Raw genomic sequence first — 17,557 nt, 5'->3', positions numbered from 1 at the left:
CAGCAGACCAGATGCAGCTTCCATTAGAGAGTACTAATTACATGCTTACAGACTTGGGGTATTTGTGTGCAAGTTGTATTAATCAATGCATATTTACTTGCAGCTTGCAGTCTTTGAAAAGAAGAAAAACTGGCATCCACAGACCAAAATAAAACTGAAACACTTCAAGTATTCAGTAGCTTAGAAACAGTCTGATTTTGGTGGCTCAACCTGCATTGTAGGAAACGTGAGATAAGAAACTTCGCTGTTATCAAAACTGGCCAAAAAGGCACCAATAACAGAGCCTCCTTATCAGAGGGAAGACTGTTAGGCAGCCCCCTGGAAAAGCACTATCTGCTTTTTCAAAAAAGTGAGCATTTCCCACGTGCAGTGGCAGATCCCATTAGAGCCAGTGGGATGTTTCCAGGCCCCCAGAGCAGCATGGCACTGCCAGCACACCCCAAGGAGCACCCACAGTCCTGCATGGCTGCTGGAGCAAGGGGTTACAAGGGAGACTGCCCTCCTTCCATCACTCCTTGTGCAAAAGTGCCACTAGAAGAATAAAACATTAGGTGGGAGTTTTAGGAACTCCTCTATGCTCAAAAACAAATTCCAACTCTAAATGAAAGGAATTTTTAGTAGGAAAAAAACTTGTGATGGAATTCTCTTATTTTTTAACATTGTATTAAAACAAGGAAAAGATTGTACTGTTCCTGGTCAAACAGCATTGTATCGTGTCAGGCAGACTGATACCTCAACCACAGAGAGCAGCATTAGACAAAACCCCGTTTAAGCAACTCTTAACAGTAAGCTCCTGCGAAAACCTAAAGGAAGTGCATAAATATTCAGACATCAGACTCAGTGTAAAGCATCCCAGAAGAAAATTTAAATCTAGATTGCTGAGATGGTAGCATGGTTCTATTTTGTTGGTGTTTTTAGGGGGAAAATATCTCACAAGAAAGAGGAGAGGTAGGAAATAGGAGAAGAAAATGAAGGTGGAAATGTTAATTTTTAAAGAGAGATACAGCCTAATTTCCACCATCACTCACCTTGTCTGGAAGGCTTTCTCTGCTTTGCCATCCTCTTTGTTCCCATTGTACTTTTGTACCAAGCAAGGCACTGCTGTGCATTTGGCCATCCCATAACCATTTACTGCTTCAGAGGAACATAAGATGACCCTGCTCAGATAGCTTTACAGAAACTGCCCAAATAGCTTTACAGATAGCCACAGAAACAAGCAAGAACCCTAGAACTCCACCTCTCTATCTGTACAAGGTGGAGCAGAGGGGCACAGCCCACCCCAGCACTCACATAGGCACCACAGAGCACAACAGCATCTCTTGCCTCCAGCTGCATAGCAGAAGAACCCAGGTGAAGCTCAACATCTGCAGCAGACCCCACTTCTCAATACCCATAACAGTGTAAACGAGGATGTAAATAAACCATGCTCCCTTAAAGCAGGCTGGGTGCTGGGCCTCACACCAGGTCCCAATTCCTTCTCTTAAACAGAAGATGAAAGACCAAGCATGCATACAGAGACTTCTTTTGCACAGAACTATCAGACAAACATGTACAAGGCAACACTTCGATAAAAATATCAAATACAAAATTAGTTCTTAAAAAAACATTTTAAGAAGTTTGATATGTGCGCAGGATTAATTTTAAAAGCTCTTTTATATTCCAAAGGATCTATTGCTGGAGTTTGTAAGTCCAGGCTAAACTATTTCGATGTTAAGAGCAGCTTAATACTTTATTTATTCAACGAGAAACCTGGAGGAACTGTGCGAGTTCAACATCTGTGCTCTCAGTGAGGGGCCTGGTGATCTGATGACAATGTGTGTACCTATGAAAATTGTGCACTAACTTAAAGACTTAGAAGTCCATACGATGATTTCCAAATTTCTGATGACTTATCTTGAGCACAAATGGTTTGAGCAGTAGCAACCAGGGAAAATAATCAGGATCTCCACTCTAGACTTGCTGCAGTTCTTTGAGCCACCAGAAAGGTTGGAGGAATCTGCACAAGAGAGTGCTGCATGTCACCAAAGCCCATGATCGAAAGCAAAGAATTTCTCACTTTGGTTTTCACATTAAATTCATAGGATTTAAATGACTCCTGCCACATTCCTTGAAAACCAAGAAGTTGTGGAAAATTAAATGCAATGTTACGACCAACCTCAAAGTGGCAATGCCATCATCCTCCCTCAAACTCAGCAACCTGGACTGGGTGAAAACTGCCTGAAATATGAACCCTTTTCCCAACAGGTAGAGCTTTCCAGATCCAGATCCGGAACAAAAAGCAAGGTGTGGATAGGATGCAGTGCACCATTGTGTTGATGCTAATAAGCATCCAACTATGGTCTCAAGCTATAGTAGGGATGTTGTATGATGAGGTCTGTCTTTATCAACCCAGCCAAAAACCAGCTTGTTGACTAAGGACAGCCACTTTTGTCCTCAGATATGTTTCACTGCACTCTGCAGGGATCCAAATAGCTGATAGCTGCAGGTGAAGATGTTGTCCAGAAGTAGATTATGTTTGGGGCTGAAATTGCCCTTGTGTCAGAGGACACACTGAAAAAGGAGGGCTTTTTTTGTTGTTATTTGTCAAGGAACAGGTGACGAGAGTAAAGAAAATTGCTTAAAAAGACCTTTTCATGTCTGACTAGGATTTTTAAAAAACTAGGTATTACAGAAGGATTTTTGTAAGTATACCTCCATATGCTCCTTTAAGACTGCTGCACAACAAAGCACACAGTGCAGCCATCAATATGCTGCTTTTTCAGTTCTACTTGTGTTTTCCTCCACAAATGCTTTCTGGGTGATTTCACCCTTTGACTGCTCGTATACAGAGGATCAAGTAAACCAAGCTTGAAAGACTGAAATGGTCTCGTCAGGAAGCTCACAAAAGCAAGAAAGTAGCTGCCAGTTATAAAAACACCATCTACTCCATTGCTGCAATTTTACAGCAATGGAGCTTAAATTTCAAGAATTAGAACTAGATTTTGCAGTTACCTAAGCAAAGTGGCTCCTTCTGTCTAATCAACACTACATCCTGCTTCTAAAAGCTTCAGTGCACTGCTAGCAGAGTAACATCCCCACACCTCAGTGCTGTCTCTGAACAGCTTTCTTGAGGCTCTCAGCCTCAACACCCTTGGAGCCCTAGGTAGTACACAAAGCAACAACCCACAAGAACGCTGGAATAGTCAAAATCCTTTCAGAGGTGGCTTCAACATAGCCAAGGTCTTACAAATCAGTTGCCATCCTAGACCTAGCAGAGAACAACAATATTCCCAGAACAGCAAATGAAAAGCGATGTTGAGTATGGTATCTATCTGTAGCAAGAACTTATGATACCCCCAGACTTGCCTCATGGGGTTTGTTATCCTTACCTTCTCTAAGGAAGTCTAACTGCTGGGACCTTTAAATGCAAATCCATTCCTTGGACACTCTCCTGGCCGGATCACCTGTGCGTACAAGTCCATCCTCTGCTGCATGCTACAAACACAAGTTAAGACAGAAGCAATCAGAAGCCAAACTAGTGCAGTAGGGAGCTAGCAGCTAGCTGTGCTACTTCAACCTTTATTAAAGCTCTGGGCAGATAAAGTTCAGGCTATGTAGTTAGACATTTGTGATGTGTCTATCGCCATGGTATCAAGAGCCATTCAGCAATAGAATCTACACTGGGATAAGTAGCCTCCCTAACAGCTCAGCACATGGGTGCACACAATATCCTTTTCAAGGCAACTGTGCAGACTCCAGCAGCCACAACCAACTGGTCCTTGGCTTCAGACACAAACGCACCTCCTGCATCATTAGACCCAAGAAACTCTACAGGTCTCTAAGGGACAAGTTAACATATTTGCTACTAGGTGGGTCTATCACATACCATGATAATATTGAGAAGTGTCATAACTTCTACATATTATTGAAGACTGAATTAAAAGAAAGAAACAAAACCATGAAAAACCTTCATACTTTTTTGCTTAAGGCCACCTTGACTATTTTCTTATCTCCTTTGCTTGTCTTCGAGCACCTCCCATTTTCAGAAGTATTTCCACTTGGACTGAAATCACCTCTACTTTTGTTCTCCAAACCCAGGGCTCTAAAAACAGCATGGGAAAAGTCTCTGCTACGGACTGTTAGCCTGTCCTTCATTTGCTTACATCTGTGATAAATCCTTAGCTACTGACACTTGTGGATACTAGCTTTAGCCTAAAGGCTGCTTTCCCAAGAGGCTTTCTGAAGCAGGAAAGACAGGGGAGTAGAAAGGAGTCCTATACTGTCTTATCCTCTCCAGTTCTTCTGCACCTTCAGTAGGTACATCTTTAGGCAAATACGTTCTCGCTGCTTTCTGCCTTCCTTAGTTCCCAATGCTCACAAACTCCTTAGTCATCTTCAGTCTGTGCTGAAGTAGACAGCTCAGTCCCAGCAGATGACAACAAGCAGCTCCAGCACACAAGAGATGCTCCTGGACACAGCATGCATATGGTCATGGTTTCTCCTCAGATCAAGGTCTTCAAGAGGTATCACAAAGTAAACATAACTGAGGACTCGCACAAATTCTTCAGCAGTTAATAACTAACCACATCTAAGCAGGAGAGCTGGTTTTCCATACGAGCAGTTTACAATGCTCGTTTACTCCCACAGTATTGTGTTCCTGGGTACCTTCATCAACAATTCTTCACTGAGGGCTCCATTAGGTAGCAGAGATGGACTCATGCCAATAGGGGACATACACAGTCACCTACATCACTTTGGAGCTTTTTGTCAGAAAAACAGCCATGGGGAGTTAAGATTTTATGTAAGGATGCTACTCTCCAGCGTAAGTTTATTACAAAGCAATATCTGATGCTAATGGTTCCTTGTAAGCCTTTTCCATAGTATTATTAACTCTGCTAATTTCCAGTAAAATGCTATCATAGTCCATGTATATGTATATACAACTTCTCAAACACAAGATTCAGTGGTCACCTTATGGTATTAAAGGATTGAAAGTAAGTCTGCCCAACAGTGCTCAATCCAATGCTTTGGACTTCCCTGCCACAACATGCTGTACATGATCCAAAATTGTAGATGCTGTTGAACAGCAATGAGACAAACCTGTGTCAGATGCACCCATCCATTGCTGGGAAGGAAGCTCCAGGACATTGCTCTCCACCAGCTGCCTGCCAAATGCATCCAATGGAAGAACATTCCACAGCTGCTGGCAATGCTGACTTTGCACCAAGACTCTAGAGCACTTGCTAATTCACAACACCAGCTTGGAGACAAACAGCTTCTGTGACGGATTAGGCTAAAGGCAGTACCTGCACTGAGGTTCCAGTACAAGATAGCATCGGAACTGCTTTTTGCCATTTCAGCATTTCCTCAAAACTGAAGGGTGTCAACCTCCAGGAAGAAGAGCAGAGGAATACCTAGAATGGTGCTCACTCAAGGCAGAAAGGCAGCAGATAGAGGATGCTGTTAATAGCATCCAAGACCAGCAAGCAGCTGTTCTAAACTATCATGGTCTGATAATGATATGACAAGGGGGAATGGTTTTAAACAAGAAGAGGGGAGATTTAGATCAGATGTCATGGAAATTTTTCACTCAGAGGGCAATGAGGCACCAGTACAGCTTCCCAGAGCTATGGATGCCCCATCCCTGGAGGCACTCAAAGCCATGTTGGATGGGGCTCTGGGCAGCCTGAACTGGTGGGGGGCAGCCCTGCACATAGCAGGGTGCTGGAACTGGATGGTCTTTAATCTCCTTTGCAATCCAATTCTGTAATTCTTCAGTGAAACAAAGCCCAAAAGCAAGTACTGACATGTTTTATAAAGGGCCAGAGAAGATTTCTACAGCCATGCTTAATATCACTGTATTATGATACAGTGCAAGATCTCAACTCTTTTCACATCAATATAATTCCTGAAATCAAATATGATATGAAGCGTTTCCCAGTACAGCTTTTTTTCCATATGAGTTGATCTTTCTGCTTGGGTCTAATTGACAACCAGATTGGATTTTTTCCAAATCAATATTTCTGAGACTGTAATACTCTCCAAAGACTCTCGAAATAAAACACAATTAAGCTTTAGAAATCAGTTCTGGGTGCAAGAACAAGTTCTCACATGTTGATGCTGGCATTCAGACAGCATTTATTTGCCTCAAGGGATCCTGAACATTCATCACTAAAATGTTATGAAGAAACTTTGAGGATCACTGCCTCTCCTGTTTGATTTCCTATCTCTCCCCTCCCCGCCCTGGTGCATTTGCTTAATAGATAATGATATCCAGAAAGAAGCCCTGATTTATATTGAAAGTAGGTGAGAGCTGGGAGCAGTCAGTGTGTGTAACCAAGCAGATTTCCAGACCTCTGCCAACTATTTGGCAGGTCAGTTGATAGAAACATAGACGTGCTAGCACTATGTGCACTTAGGAGCAGGTACATGCATAGACACAATCTGCAGGTTTCAGTTCATTCCTTGTAGATTTCTCCCTGTTTTTCCTGCAGCTTTGTTCTCTGTAGCCCTGAAAAAGGGTTCAGATTGTTATGTATTAACTATTTTCTGCTCTGTGACAACAGATATTGAAGATATCCACACATCAGGCTACTGATTGACAGCTTACATTAATTTCCATGCTGTAGGCCAGGGCCTGTATTGCAGGTAAGTCTTACAACACAACCCTCACTGTGCTGCACAGAGAAACACTGCTAGATAAAGCTTGACAAAGACATGAAAAGAGAGTGGGCAGGAAAGAGCAACCTGTAGGACCTGTCTACTGGTGTTACACATTTTCGCCAACTTCAGTTTTAATGAAGTATGCAAGCAGCAAACAGAAAACCAAAAATTATAACAGATCATCCCAATATCCTACAACAAGGATTCCCCAACAGGGATTTTCAGCTACCTCTTGGGCTGGCACAGATCATGACTATCACACATGCATACAACAACTTGCAGCATAATACTTGTGGAACTCATTACTGGAAAACAGCCCCAAAGCAGGAGGAAACAAAACTTCAACGTACAGCTTTTTAAGAGATGATTCACATAGAGTTTGAGAGGGTGCAACTAGTCCGTTTTGTGGTGTCATTACCAGAGCTGGAAGTTTTAACCTGGCACTTTGTTCTCAAAAATCTAACAAGACACACTAAAAAGCAAAAGCATTCACATAACCACAATAATTCTTTTCTAAGGCTGAAATGTTTATGCATTTTTAAAGAAAGAAAGGCCTTATAACTTGACAAATACCAAAGTATGAGTGCTAAATCATGAGGTCATCTGTTAATCAAATAGAAACATTTAAATCCCTATGACTGTCCTTTAAACAGACAAATATCACATGCTGTTCTCACAGGCTTTTTTTTTTTTTAAAAAAAACCTTTTTTTTTTTTTTTTTTTGAAAAAACCTTTCAATACTAAGGAGTTGTATACCAAGACAAACACCTCCACCTCTAGAGACACCAAAAGCTCCTTAGGCACAGATGCGATCCCTGCACTTAAGCAGATAACCCGCTGCAGGCTCAACACACCTAACCAGCCTGCCATGTCCCATCCACGCACAGCAGCAGTGTGACAACAAGCAGCGATGGAACAGTGCCAGATGTGCTGGTTGCCACGAAACTACCACAGCTTGCCCTAAGCAGTGTTGGGAACCACAGCCCAATGCTCCAGTAGAAGGCTACTGCTGACATAGGACACCAAGCATAAGAACATTCTTCCAGTTACTTCAAGTTCAAAAGACTTCCTGAGACAAATATCATTTCTGTGTTCACCTACCCTTCAGTTTATTCCATTTGCTTGAACCCACACCAGTTTTCAGCCTCCAGAACATTTTTTGGCTATGAGTCTCACGAGCATACTACTCACTGAACATTAACTGCCTCACTCTTCAACTATTCTTTTTATTTTTAAGCAATAAACCGTGTTCCTACAATTAAGTATTTTGATGGCAACTTGAGAATTTAAAGGTTCTGCTTAGGTCAGATCAAAATGGCATCAGAACTGAGTAAATACAGTAAGACTTAAGCTTGTTTCAAAGCTATAGAGTTTATAGCTTCAACTTTCAATTTTCCGTATGGTAAGGTTTACACAGCACTTGCTAACAGTTGCCAAGTGATTCAGCCATTCATAAATTCCTACATACTAGCACACCTGTTTGTCCAGGATTAGGCAAAGGAAGAAACCCATCCCTCCTATGAACCCCTCAGAAACTTGGGAGTAGGTAGCAATAGAGACCACCAATTTGCTGTCAGAACATGCTGCTAGATAAAATTACAAACTGAACTGAGATATCAAAGATTGACAGAGCCAGAATAACTTGCTCTCCCTCCTTTTCATTAGTAGTTCACCAAAGCTATCTTACTAGCATAGAAAGCATCCATTTCTTTATGTTCTCATGTTTCACCGCTAAAGTTAAAGGAATATTAAGGATAGTCTGAGAGTTTCGGTAGTTTCCAATACATAGAAAAACCAAAACAATCCTTCCCCAACCCCAGCTCTGCTGATTACCATGTAGGGAAAGGAACTGGCTGTTATAAAGCCATCTGACCTTGCAAAACACAAGCTGTAGAACCTTTTGGCAGCAAGTCAGAGAAACTTCCCTTATTGCTATAAATATTCACTGGGTAGATTTATGAACCATTGTCTGATCATTAGGCACCAGCTCTGTATTGCCTTTCCACATACATGCATTTAAATGCACCGTTTACTACAGAAGATGCACCACTCTTTGCTGCTGCACGTGTTTAACTTCTTTTGAATTAAACTTCAGAACCAGAAAAATCCATTTACAAGTCCCAATTGCTACGTGAAAGGGAGCTGATTACTTACTGCACCTTTTATAAAGCATGAGAATGTGCATCAAAAAAAAAAAAAAAAAGAATTTATTTATCTAGCAAGATACTGGCTACAAGGGATCACTGCTACTGCTAGAGTCACACACAAGTTGTCTGTATATCAAATATTTACTCTGGACAGAAAAAATGATTTCCAGATCACAAACAGATGTATGAAATGAAAAGCATCCAAGTTCGCTCCAGAAATCTTTTCATTTGAGAGAATAATAAAAAAAGAGACAGGTACTTATAATCTTCATAAGAATTACTATATAGTTTCCAAGGAATTTTATAGCACCATCAGTTAGTTAAGGATATAATAAGGATATTTTCACTTGGGATTGATCAGGCTGTAACCAACATAACCAACAGCCCAAGCAGCCAGCAGTAGGACTCATAGGGACCCTACTCAGTGTGAGGTCTCTGTAGGGCTTGATGCTAAGTCTGTAGTAGCCATTCTATAGTCACCATAAGAAACACAATATGCTAAAGTCACACCAAGCTACTGTTTGACATACAGAGCTATTATATTGAGAAACATGTTTTATATTGCCAGTGCAAGTTTTGGAATTTTATTTTTCTTGATCTTACATTAAAGAGGCTGAGTTCGGTAACAAGTCATAACCATAGGACAGAACAGTCAAGAAGGCATTATAAAAATAATGCATAGGTGCAGAAAACACTTCAATGAAAAAAACAAGCAGTCCACAGACAATCTGGTTTAGCTTAAAGTAGTAAGAAAACTTTGTTTATCTTACAGGTGCTACAAAGCCTGCACTGGTCAACAACTTCGTAAGTAATTATTTGGACCCTCTCTTCCAGAGATAAGAAAACTCTTCTCAGAACCTGATAGAAAACTCTGTGTTCTTTATCAGGTTCTCTGACAGATGAGGAGTGTTTTATGGCTTATGGGAACATGGCTCTTTTCAGGGCCTCATGACTGCAGAGAATAAGCGTCACCAAGAGTCTCCGTTCTGCAGAAAGCATTAACATCTCCAGAAGAGCCAAAAGCCCTTTGTGTGAGGTGTTCATGAGGTCAGGAATGTATGCTTCAAGGCACATATGCCTCACATACGCATTCAATACACATATACTTCAAAGCAATACTTTCATCAATAAGTAAACAAGAGAATTTTCACAATGAAGGTCAATTGTACTTTATTACAAAAACAAAGAGGCAGCAAAAGTTATAAGGGCAGATCCCTATCCACCCCTTCTGAAAAGGGGCCAAGGGTTTCTTTACGGACACGAGAAGATATAGTGCACACATCAGCTCCCACAGAGGGCATAACAACGCAAACAAATTGAAGAGGCACGTCAAAAAAATTCCCACTGTAACCACGCGACTTATGTTTTAAAAATACTCTAAATACTCTAAAACTTGGGAAATCCCTAGGTATCCTGAAGTTGTTTCCCTGAACAAGGTACTGAACAAGCTGATCTTGGTAGCACAAGCCTTTAGCATGACAGACAGTGTTCTTTCGAGAGAGTTTTGTGCATTTGCTGCAAAAAGACTTCTTTGTTCCTGTTTGATTCCTCCTCTGCTTTACCTGGGGTAGTACGCCGTGTAGTTCATGAAGAGCTGAGCCCCAGCAGGGTAGTATGCTGTGGAGGGCTGGAACGTCCGCGGGTTCAGGAGTACAGATGGCTGATATAGAGCTGCTTCTGTTGGCACGACTGCAGAAGGAGCCGGAAAGGAGTAAGAAGGGGGTGAAAGGCCTAAAGCAGACAAACGGAGAACAGATTAAGACCTTTCATATTCCAGCATACGTATGACCTTCATTACTGAGCAACTCTGCACAAAGTGAAGAGCTTTCACAAGTTCCTCATTTTCCTGCTCATCGCAGAAAATAAATCTGGGGCGCTGACTCCAAGATCAAGGTATGTACTTCCAACCCCTTGTCAAAAGCAAAGTAAGACACAAAAAAAGCTATCTCTTGTTCTGGGAGTTGAGTTTCTTTGTGAGAAGGAAAGCAGTTTTCCTTGTTTAGGCTCAGATTTTAGCATAGCTTCCAGCCAAGTGAGACAATTCTCCACTGTAAGCAAACTGCAATGCCTGAAATCTGCCTAACACTCGCACTGCAGGGGACATCATTTCATCCTGATACTCCCTATCCCCCAAACAGCTCTGTCTTCAACAACAGTAGAGTGGGAAAAGCCATGGATTTGCAGTTTCTCACATTAATATTCAGTTTAAAAATAAAAACGAATAGAAAAAGCAACTGCGCTTTGTTTCAGCAAGACCTCACAGTCAAGAGTTCACTCTTCCCTTTTCCTCCCCTCTTTCCAGTACCATAACAGTGAAATTTGGACAGCCCTGAATAACAGACAGAAGCTTATTTTAAAGCAACAGTCAGCATCTCACTGCACTGTGGGATGGGGAAAAAAACAAAAAGAAAAAATAATCAATTGCATTGTAATTAGAAATGGGAGCACTGCCATCTAAGAGCTCCCAAACTTTGGGATTCCTGCTCAATAAGCCATTCCGTGAGCTTTCAGGAGAAGCTTCCAATTCCTGTCCAGAATATCTATCACATATAGGGCTGCATACTGCAGATCCCTTCTTGGATACTCACATTATAAGAAATGCTAGTAGACTGTAAATCTCAACTCCTAAGGATTAGCTGAAGGTCTATTCACAGCTCAAGACAAATCACACCCAGGAAGTTCACTATCAGATTAGCTGCTCTGACTATCCAGGGTTAGAGGATGTTTCTTAGAAAAGGCACAATATCAGTAATACTTCTGCATAGAAGGAGAGAAAGAGAAAGCTTCTACCCAACTGCCTTGTCATTTAGTATCTTGGAAGCAACGTATTATTTCTCCTATAGGCTCAGATTTACATAGTGTACGTAAGCCCTTAAATTCTAAAAGCACTGTCCCCAAATGGACATCCTAATAGATCTGGAGAGCATAACTATACATGAAATACAATTCCTGCAATTATCTGAGGCCAAAAATAAGTGTGTTTATCTTCCACAGAGGCAACTCAGTTCTGTACAAACAACAGGAAGATAAGGAAGAGTTCAGCCAGTGGTGGCATGTAGAACACAAGGTTAAGTCCAAAGGAGAGCCTTACCAATGGTTTCATAAATTCAGTTTTGAATTCAGTTTTGAGAGCAAAAGGGCAGGGACTTACTTAACATGTTCACCATGATAAAAAGTGTAAATACAAATCAGCTTAAATGGGAAACTTCTTTAAGCCCCTAGGCAGTCAAATTATTTTTTGCATTGGCATGGCTCACCCTGGCCAGCTTAAGTTTGAAGACGGGGAAGGCAAGTCCGTTACGGGAAAGCAAGAAGAATTTCAAAGTATTTCTTCAATCATAGTAATCCACAACCAAAGGGAAAAGTGAATGCAAGCTGCTGCTGATTTTAGATGGAATGGCCTTATTTTACCACCCCCATCTGAGACTCTTTTCCAAGAAAGAGAATCAGAATCAAGGAAGCAGCTCCAACACCTACCCACACACAGCATACAGTATTGGCAAGACGCATGCAAAACTTACATGGTAACTTACATGGTGGTGGGGACAAGCCATTTCGATTTAAAGTGCCCCCCATTAACACAAAGTTCATCTCCTCAGCAGAACATTGAAAGACTTCAACATATCTGTCCTTCATAGTCTTCTTATGACACTTCTGTGCAGCCAGAAAAGCTCGGTCTGCAGATTTCATCTGAATAAAAGCATCTCCCGATGGACGTCCCTGCAAACAAGACAGATGAGGATGTGTTTCTGGATCTCCCATGAATTAGCAACATAATGATTTCTGCTGTTATAAAAACAAAACAAAACAGCAAAGCAGTCTTGAATCATGAAAATATTTATCTCCAAAGTTAAGCACAGTCAGTCATCCCTACAGACTCCTACACTTCCCAGTATGTTTAAAGTCTCCCTGAGGTTCCCCACTATTGCTGGGGAATCCTGATCTGCCCACTGCATCTCATGTTCCTTCTTCCCTCTTATGCTAACTTAACGGAGAAAACAAATACAGTCGAGGGCTAAGCTATATTTTTTCTTTTAAGGCCAGTACGTGCCAGAATATTTTGCAATGGCACCAGCCTACATCTAATCAAGTAGATAGGCTTGGTGTGAGCTTACAGGGAAGAAAAAGTACATCTTTACAAACAGCTGTGAGTGGGATAAACAAGGAGTCATTTGAGCCACATACAGCTGCCAACTCTAAGTAGCCAAAACCAGAAGTAAAGCTCTGAAGTCAGTTCTGAATTCAGTTCTGGGCCAGTTCTCATTTCTGAGGGAAGAACAACCACATCACCATCCTTTACAGACTTGGTTCTGAATCTCTCATCAGAAATAGGGATAGCAGGAGTAGGGAGAATATTCCAAATGATAATAATCACATACTTGGGTACCTGGAGAGAAAAATAAAAGTACCTGACAGCTTTGGGCAGGAGTGGCTGGTACCCACAGGTCTACGCACACACTTATTTCTTCCCCCAATTTCTTTAATCATTTCTGACAAGGGCTGATACTTGCAGAAACCACTACTTGTGCTTTAGCATCTGCATCATATTATTTATTCCCCAAGCCCTGCTCATTCCTTATCTTATTCAGTCTTGGCTAGCCTACGGCTAGATCAAGTTCTCAAAGACAAAGAAATCTCAAGATAGAGAGGTGCTGCAGTAACTGTAGCCCCCACTCTCTTCCCAAGCTTCTCAAATGTAGAAGCTTCACCCCAGGAAAAGGAACCATTTTGCATTTTCAATGCAGTCCTGGTGTTGCTCAGAGCAATTTTAGAACCATTTTTTACAAAGCAGTAATCAGTACAACCACTCAGGGCATCCCTGTGGAGTATGTATGAGAAGCTGCCTTCTCCTTCCTTAAGACAAAAAGCTACACAGATGGACTAGGAGATAACATTTACCTTTGTCTGAAAGGTTTTGGTAGAAACTGCCTCCAGCAAACAATGGCAAATATCTGACTATCTGCCCTGACTATTCTGGGCAGTGAGCTGTTAATCTGTGTACTTGGCCTTGGCCGTTTAAGGGAAGTAACACTGCAGTTCAGGAGATCTGAAGGTTTAGCTAAGCTTAAGGACTCGTGACATAGGAAATCCTTACACCTCTAGAAGACCACAGTCACTGATGTACTCACGCATTACCTGAGGCACACTGTTCACCAGAGCAGGGCAAATCGCTCTTTTGTAAGCTAATATTGATCACAGTTTTGTTTTGAAGACATACCTTTCACAAGGGGAATTAAGCAGCCTGTTGAGCAGGGCTCTTCAGTTCAAGCCTCCAACAGTGCAGGATGACAGTTAGTGCTATGGGAACACCTTCCTCTCCCCTCAAAACAAAGAACTGTGGCTTAGCTTTTAGACATATGGGTCTCACTGACAGAAACCACTCTGCAGAAAATGCAGCAGCTGTTAAAGTGTGGTTCAAATACACTCATCTATGGTCAGTACACTTTTAGAAGGAAAGCAATTAATGCCATTAGTGACAGTCCCAAAAGCGCTCCCCTCCTGGTAATGATACTGAGCCTGTTCACATATCCAACCAGCAATAAGGCACCTACCAACCTGGTGATTTAGCACCATGTGAACGCCATGGGTCCGAATGTCTGTAGAGAACTCTCCCAAGAAATCCAGGATGTCCTCAATAGTGGCAGCATAGGGAAGTCCACGCAAACGTATGCAGTCTCTGACATTAGTTGGAGGCACAAACTGCTGAGGTAATACTGGAAGAATAGGAGGTGTTGGGAGAGGAATGAGAGGTGTGGAAGAGTACCTATTCAGCACCTGTGCGAGACAGAAACATAGGTTACAGAAAGCCTTACTTACTCTTCAACTCCCAGGAACTGAATGCAACATCCATCTCATCTATTTTCAGTCTGGAAAGTTTTTTTTAAGAAGATGCGAGACATTTTCTGGGCTTAAATCACAGCAGTAATGCTTAGAATTTAAATACTTCGCAATAGATCTTGGGAAGAGTCAGCTTATTCTGAAGAATTTACTTGAACAGTAACACAAGTCTCAAAAGATTCCTTAGAACACAAAACCTGCATTTCCACAGCATTTTCGGGGGGAAAGATATCTGAAAATATTTTACTAGGTATATGGGGCCACTTCTACCCAGTTTCTCCTCTGCTAAGCATTAGAATAATCTCCAAACTAGAAACCTATTTTACTACCAAGCAGTCTTATGTTACTTAGTCACAGTATTTGAAATAAGAAAGTCATGCTCTGAGATTTCTTGGGTAACCTGATCAGTAGAAACCCCATGCCATCACTTCCCTTTAGCTATCTCTGAATAACAGAAATATTCACTTATATTCACATGCGTATCAGATGGCTTTGCTAATGCTAAACAAAGGAATTAGGGAAGCACTCAAGGAAAACACAACAACAAGAGCAAGCACTGCAGCTAATGTTTACTGGTGTCATCCTCCAAGCAAGGCACCGAAATCTCTGCATACTTGGGGGTGAAGAGCAACGTCATTGCTTGGTTACAATGAAACGACTACTGCTAGGCTACAGCTTACATCCAGAGCAGAAATTAGTGACATGAGCCTAAGTTTTTTGAAACATATAATCCTCTTAGCCCTACTTCATCCCCTAGATAGAATAATCAATGGTCCATCAAGCTATGTGAATGGCAGGAGGCACTTCTCAAGCCCAGTTCCATACAGCTCGGCCACCCTCTGCCAGGTAGTCAGTGCTGTCTAGAGATTGTTGACAGTTGACATTAAAGACAGTTTGAAAGGTTCTTGACCTGTTGCACTTTAGAAGACAACGACATCAAAATGCTGTTTTTTCTGTGCTGGTGACTTTCAGATTAAGAGTTGTTGCTAGCACTCCTTTTGAACAGAGCTAAGTGAACTCAGCAGAAAATTTGTAGGTTTAGTGTTTTACATTACAGATACTGTAACTACATATAACTACTGCTTGCAAGTATATCAGAAGCCAAATGGGAGAAGTGTAGGATTTTTATTATATGTATATACGTACACATACATATGTATATTATATGTATGTATGAGTGGCCACATGTGCTCAGACACTTGTCAAGAGTAAGAAAAGAGGGAAAAAAAAAAAAACCTTTCAGTTGTGGCCAGGCAGTGTTTGCTGACACTACTTTGTGGCAGTGTAGGAGTATGGAATACAAGGTGTCTAAAGCTTTTCACTCACCTGCTGAACTTCTGCTGCAGTGCTCCTGAAGAGTTCGATGTACCTTTTTCCAAGCAAGTCCTTATGCTTTTTCAGTGCATTCTGTGCATATTCCTCACAAGCAAACAACACAAAGGCATCCCCTGTTGGCCTGCTGTCAGGGTATGTGACGAATAGGACTCCCTCCTTCCCTCCTGTTACAGGACAGTGCTGGCCAAAGAATGCCAGTACTTCTTCTGTTGTCACGTTGAAAGGAAGACCTCGCATCCTGACTATCACTTGGTTTTCTTTTGATAAGAACTGTGCAACCTCATTGGAAGTGCCTTTAGCAAGGAAAGAAAAAACCAGACAGAAGCACTTAAGTCTTGGCAGCAGTATAGAACCCTGAGTAAGTCTGGCATAGCTACCTCCTCTTCCCTGCAGAATCCCTTCTGCATGAATGGTGCCTCCATGCACCTCACCTTATTAACTAAGGCCTCCGGCACACACTGAAGCCACAATAAGCAGCAATCAAGTACTCAGACTATTGTGCTGGGAAAGAAGGCTGGAAGGGCATGCTGAAGACAGCTTATGAATTTCATCCTATCCTGAGAAAATAGTCAAACTCTGCAATTCTGCTTTCACTATCTTCAAGAAGACCACTGATGTTCACAGTTAAAAGACTACACTGCCCTATCCAAAGCTACCTGCTAACCAACTCTGCACCTTCGTACAGTCCTTTCAGTTACTTCTAATTCATTTTGTAAAGCTGATGGAATGAACTTGTGCCAGACATGTTTTTCCAACATTAGTATTTTCCAACTATTTTTCCAACATTAGTATACAATGTCTTTACTTTGACAGGTGTAACTGTTACCAAACCTATCAAATAGACATCTATTCAACAACTTAATAATCTCTCACTCCAAAACCTTCACCTTAGGTATTCAGTTAGTCATTTATAAACCTGTTATGAACCAAAAAGCTCTTAAGGCAGTACTGCTGATACATAACAGCTTATCCAGTCTTAAAATCTCTATGATTGTAATCATAAAAGGGAGAGGGTAGTCTGCCCCATCTTCCCCCCCCATTTTCCCTTTATTTAAAAACAAAGATTTGATTTGAAGAAAATCAGTTCCCTAAAGCCCTTGTTATTTACACTGCGATATCTGTTTGCTTTTATATTCAAGTCTCCTAAGCAACAGCAGTCATATTGTTTTGAAAAACTACTCAGGTTTTCATTTTCAGCAGCCAAAAGCATTTAGGTTATCTTCCTAAATGATGGGACCTAGCAAACAAAGCTCATTAGTATCACTTTGACAGATCAAATCCTTATGTGACAGGGTGCTTGAAAATGGCAAGGGTGTGGAACAGAAAAAGGTGGGCAGGTAAGACATGGAACAGCTTGGACTGCTAACAGATGCACACCAGCCACCTAGCTGGTGGTCAGGGAAAGGAAGTGAAAGACTACATCCAAGAAGAGCAATTTAAAACTCCAAGTTAATAGCAGATGCTGATAGAACAAACCCCCTTCTTCTCAATCCCTTACACATTACCTCCTGCGATTTTCAGGAAATCTTCACCTGTTGCCTTGTATACCTAATGAAAGGGAAGAGAGAACATGTGATTGACATGCAGTTTGCACT

The 17,557-nt window shown here is 41.5% G+C and overlaps 1 protein-coding gene across 2 annotated transcripts in view; it reads right to left on the bottom strand.

Annotated features, from left to right (window-relative positions):
* Positions 1 to 1,609: 1,609 nt before the first annotated feature.
* ESRP1 (epithelial splicing regulatory protein 1) overlaps positions 1,610 to 17,557 on the bottom strand; it is a 29,288-nt gene continuing 13,340 nt past the window's right edge. The window contains exons 9-15 of one of the 2 annotated variants that reach the window (XM_042869186.1): positions 17,468 to 17,510; positions 15,954 to 16,255; positions 14,346 to 14,564; positions 12,323 to 12,509; positions 10,352 to 10,520; positions 3,369 to 3,474; positions 1,610 to 1,996 (exon numbers count right to left, since the gene is read on the bottom strand). In XM_042869186.1, the coding sequence (XP_042725120.1) occupies positions 3,384 to 3,474; positions 10,352 to 10,520; positions 12,323 to 12,509; positions 14,346 to 14,564; positions 15,954 to 16,255; positions 17,468 to 17,510 (1,011 nt within the window). In that variant the 3' untranslated portion in view covers positions 1,610 to 1,996; positions 3,369 to 3,383. Of the gene's footprint in view, positions 1,997 to 3,368; positions 3,475 to 10,351; positions 10,521 to 12,310; positions 12,510 to 14,345; positions 14,565 to 15,953; positions 16,256 to 17,467; positions 17,511 to 17,557 lie in introns of both variants that reach the window. The other variant, XM_042869185.1, reaches the window with a different exon arrangement.

This window comes from Lagopus leucura, unplaced genomic scaffold (assembly GCF_019238085.1).
Source record: "Lagopus leucura isolate 7727_CA_CO unplaced genomic scaffold, USGS_WTPT01 Super-Scaffold_100002, whole genome shotgun sequence".
Classification (NCBI taxonomy): Eukaryota; Metazoa; Chordata; class Aves; order Galliformes; family Phasianidae; genus Lagopus; species Lagopus leucura.
The sequence above is the reverse complement of the archived record's forward strand: the minus strand, read 5'-3'. Positions and strand labels throughout refer to the sequence as shown.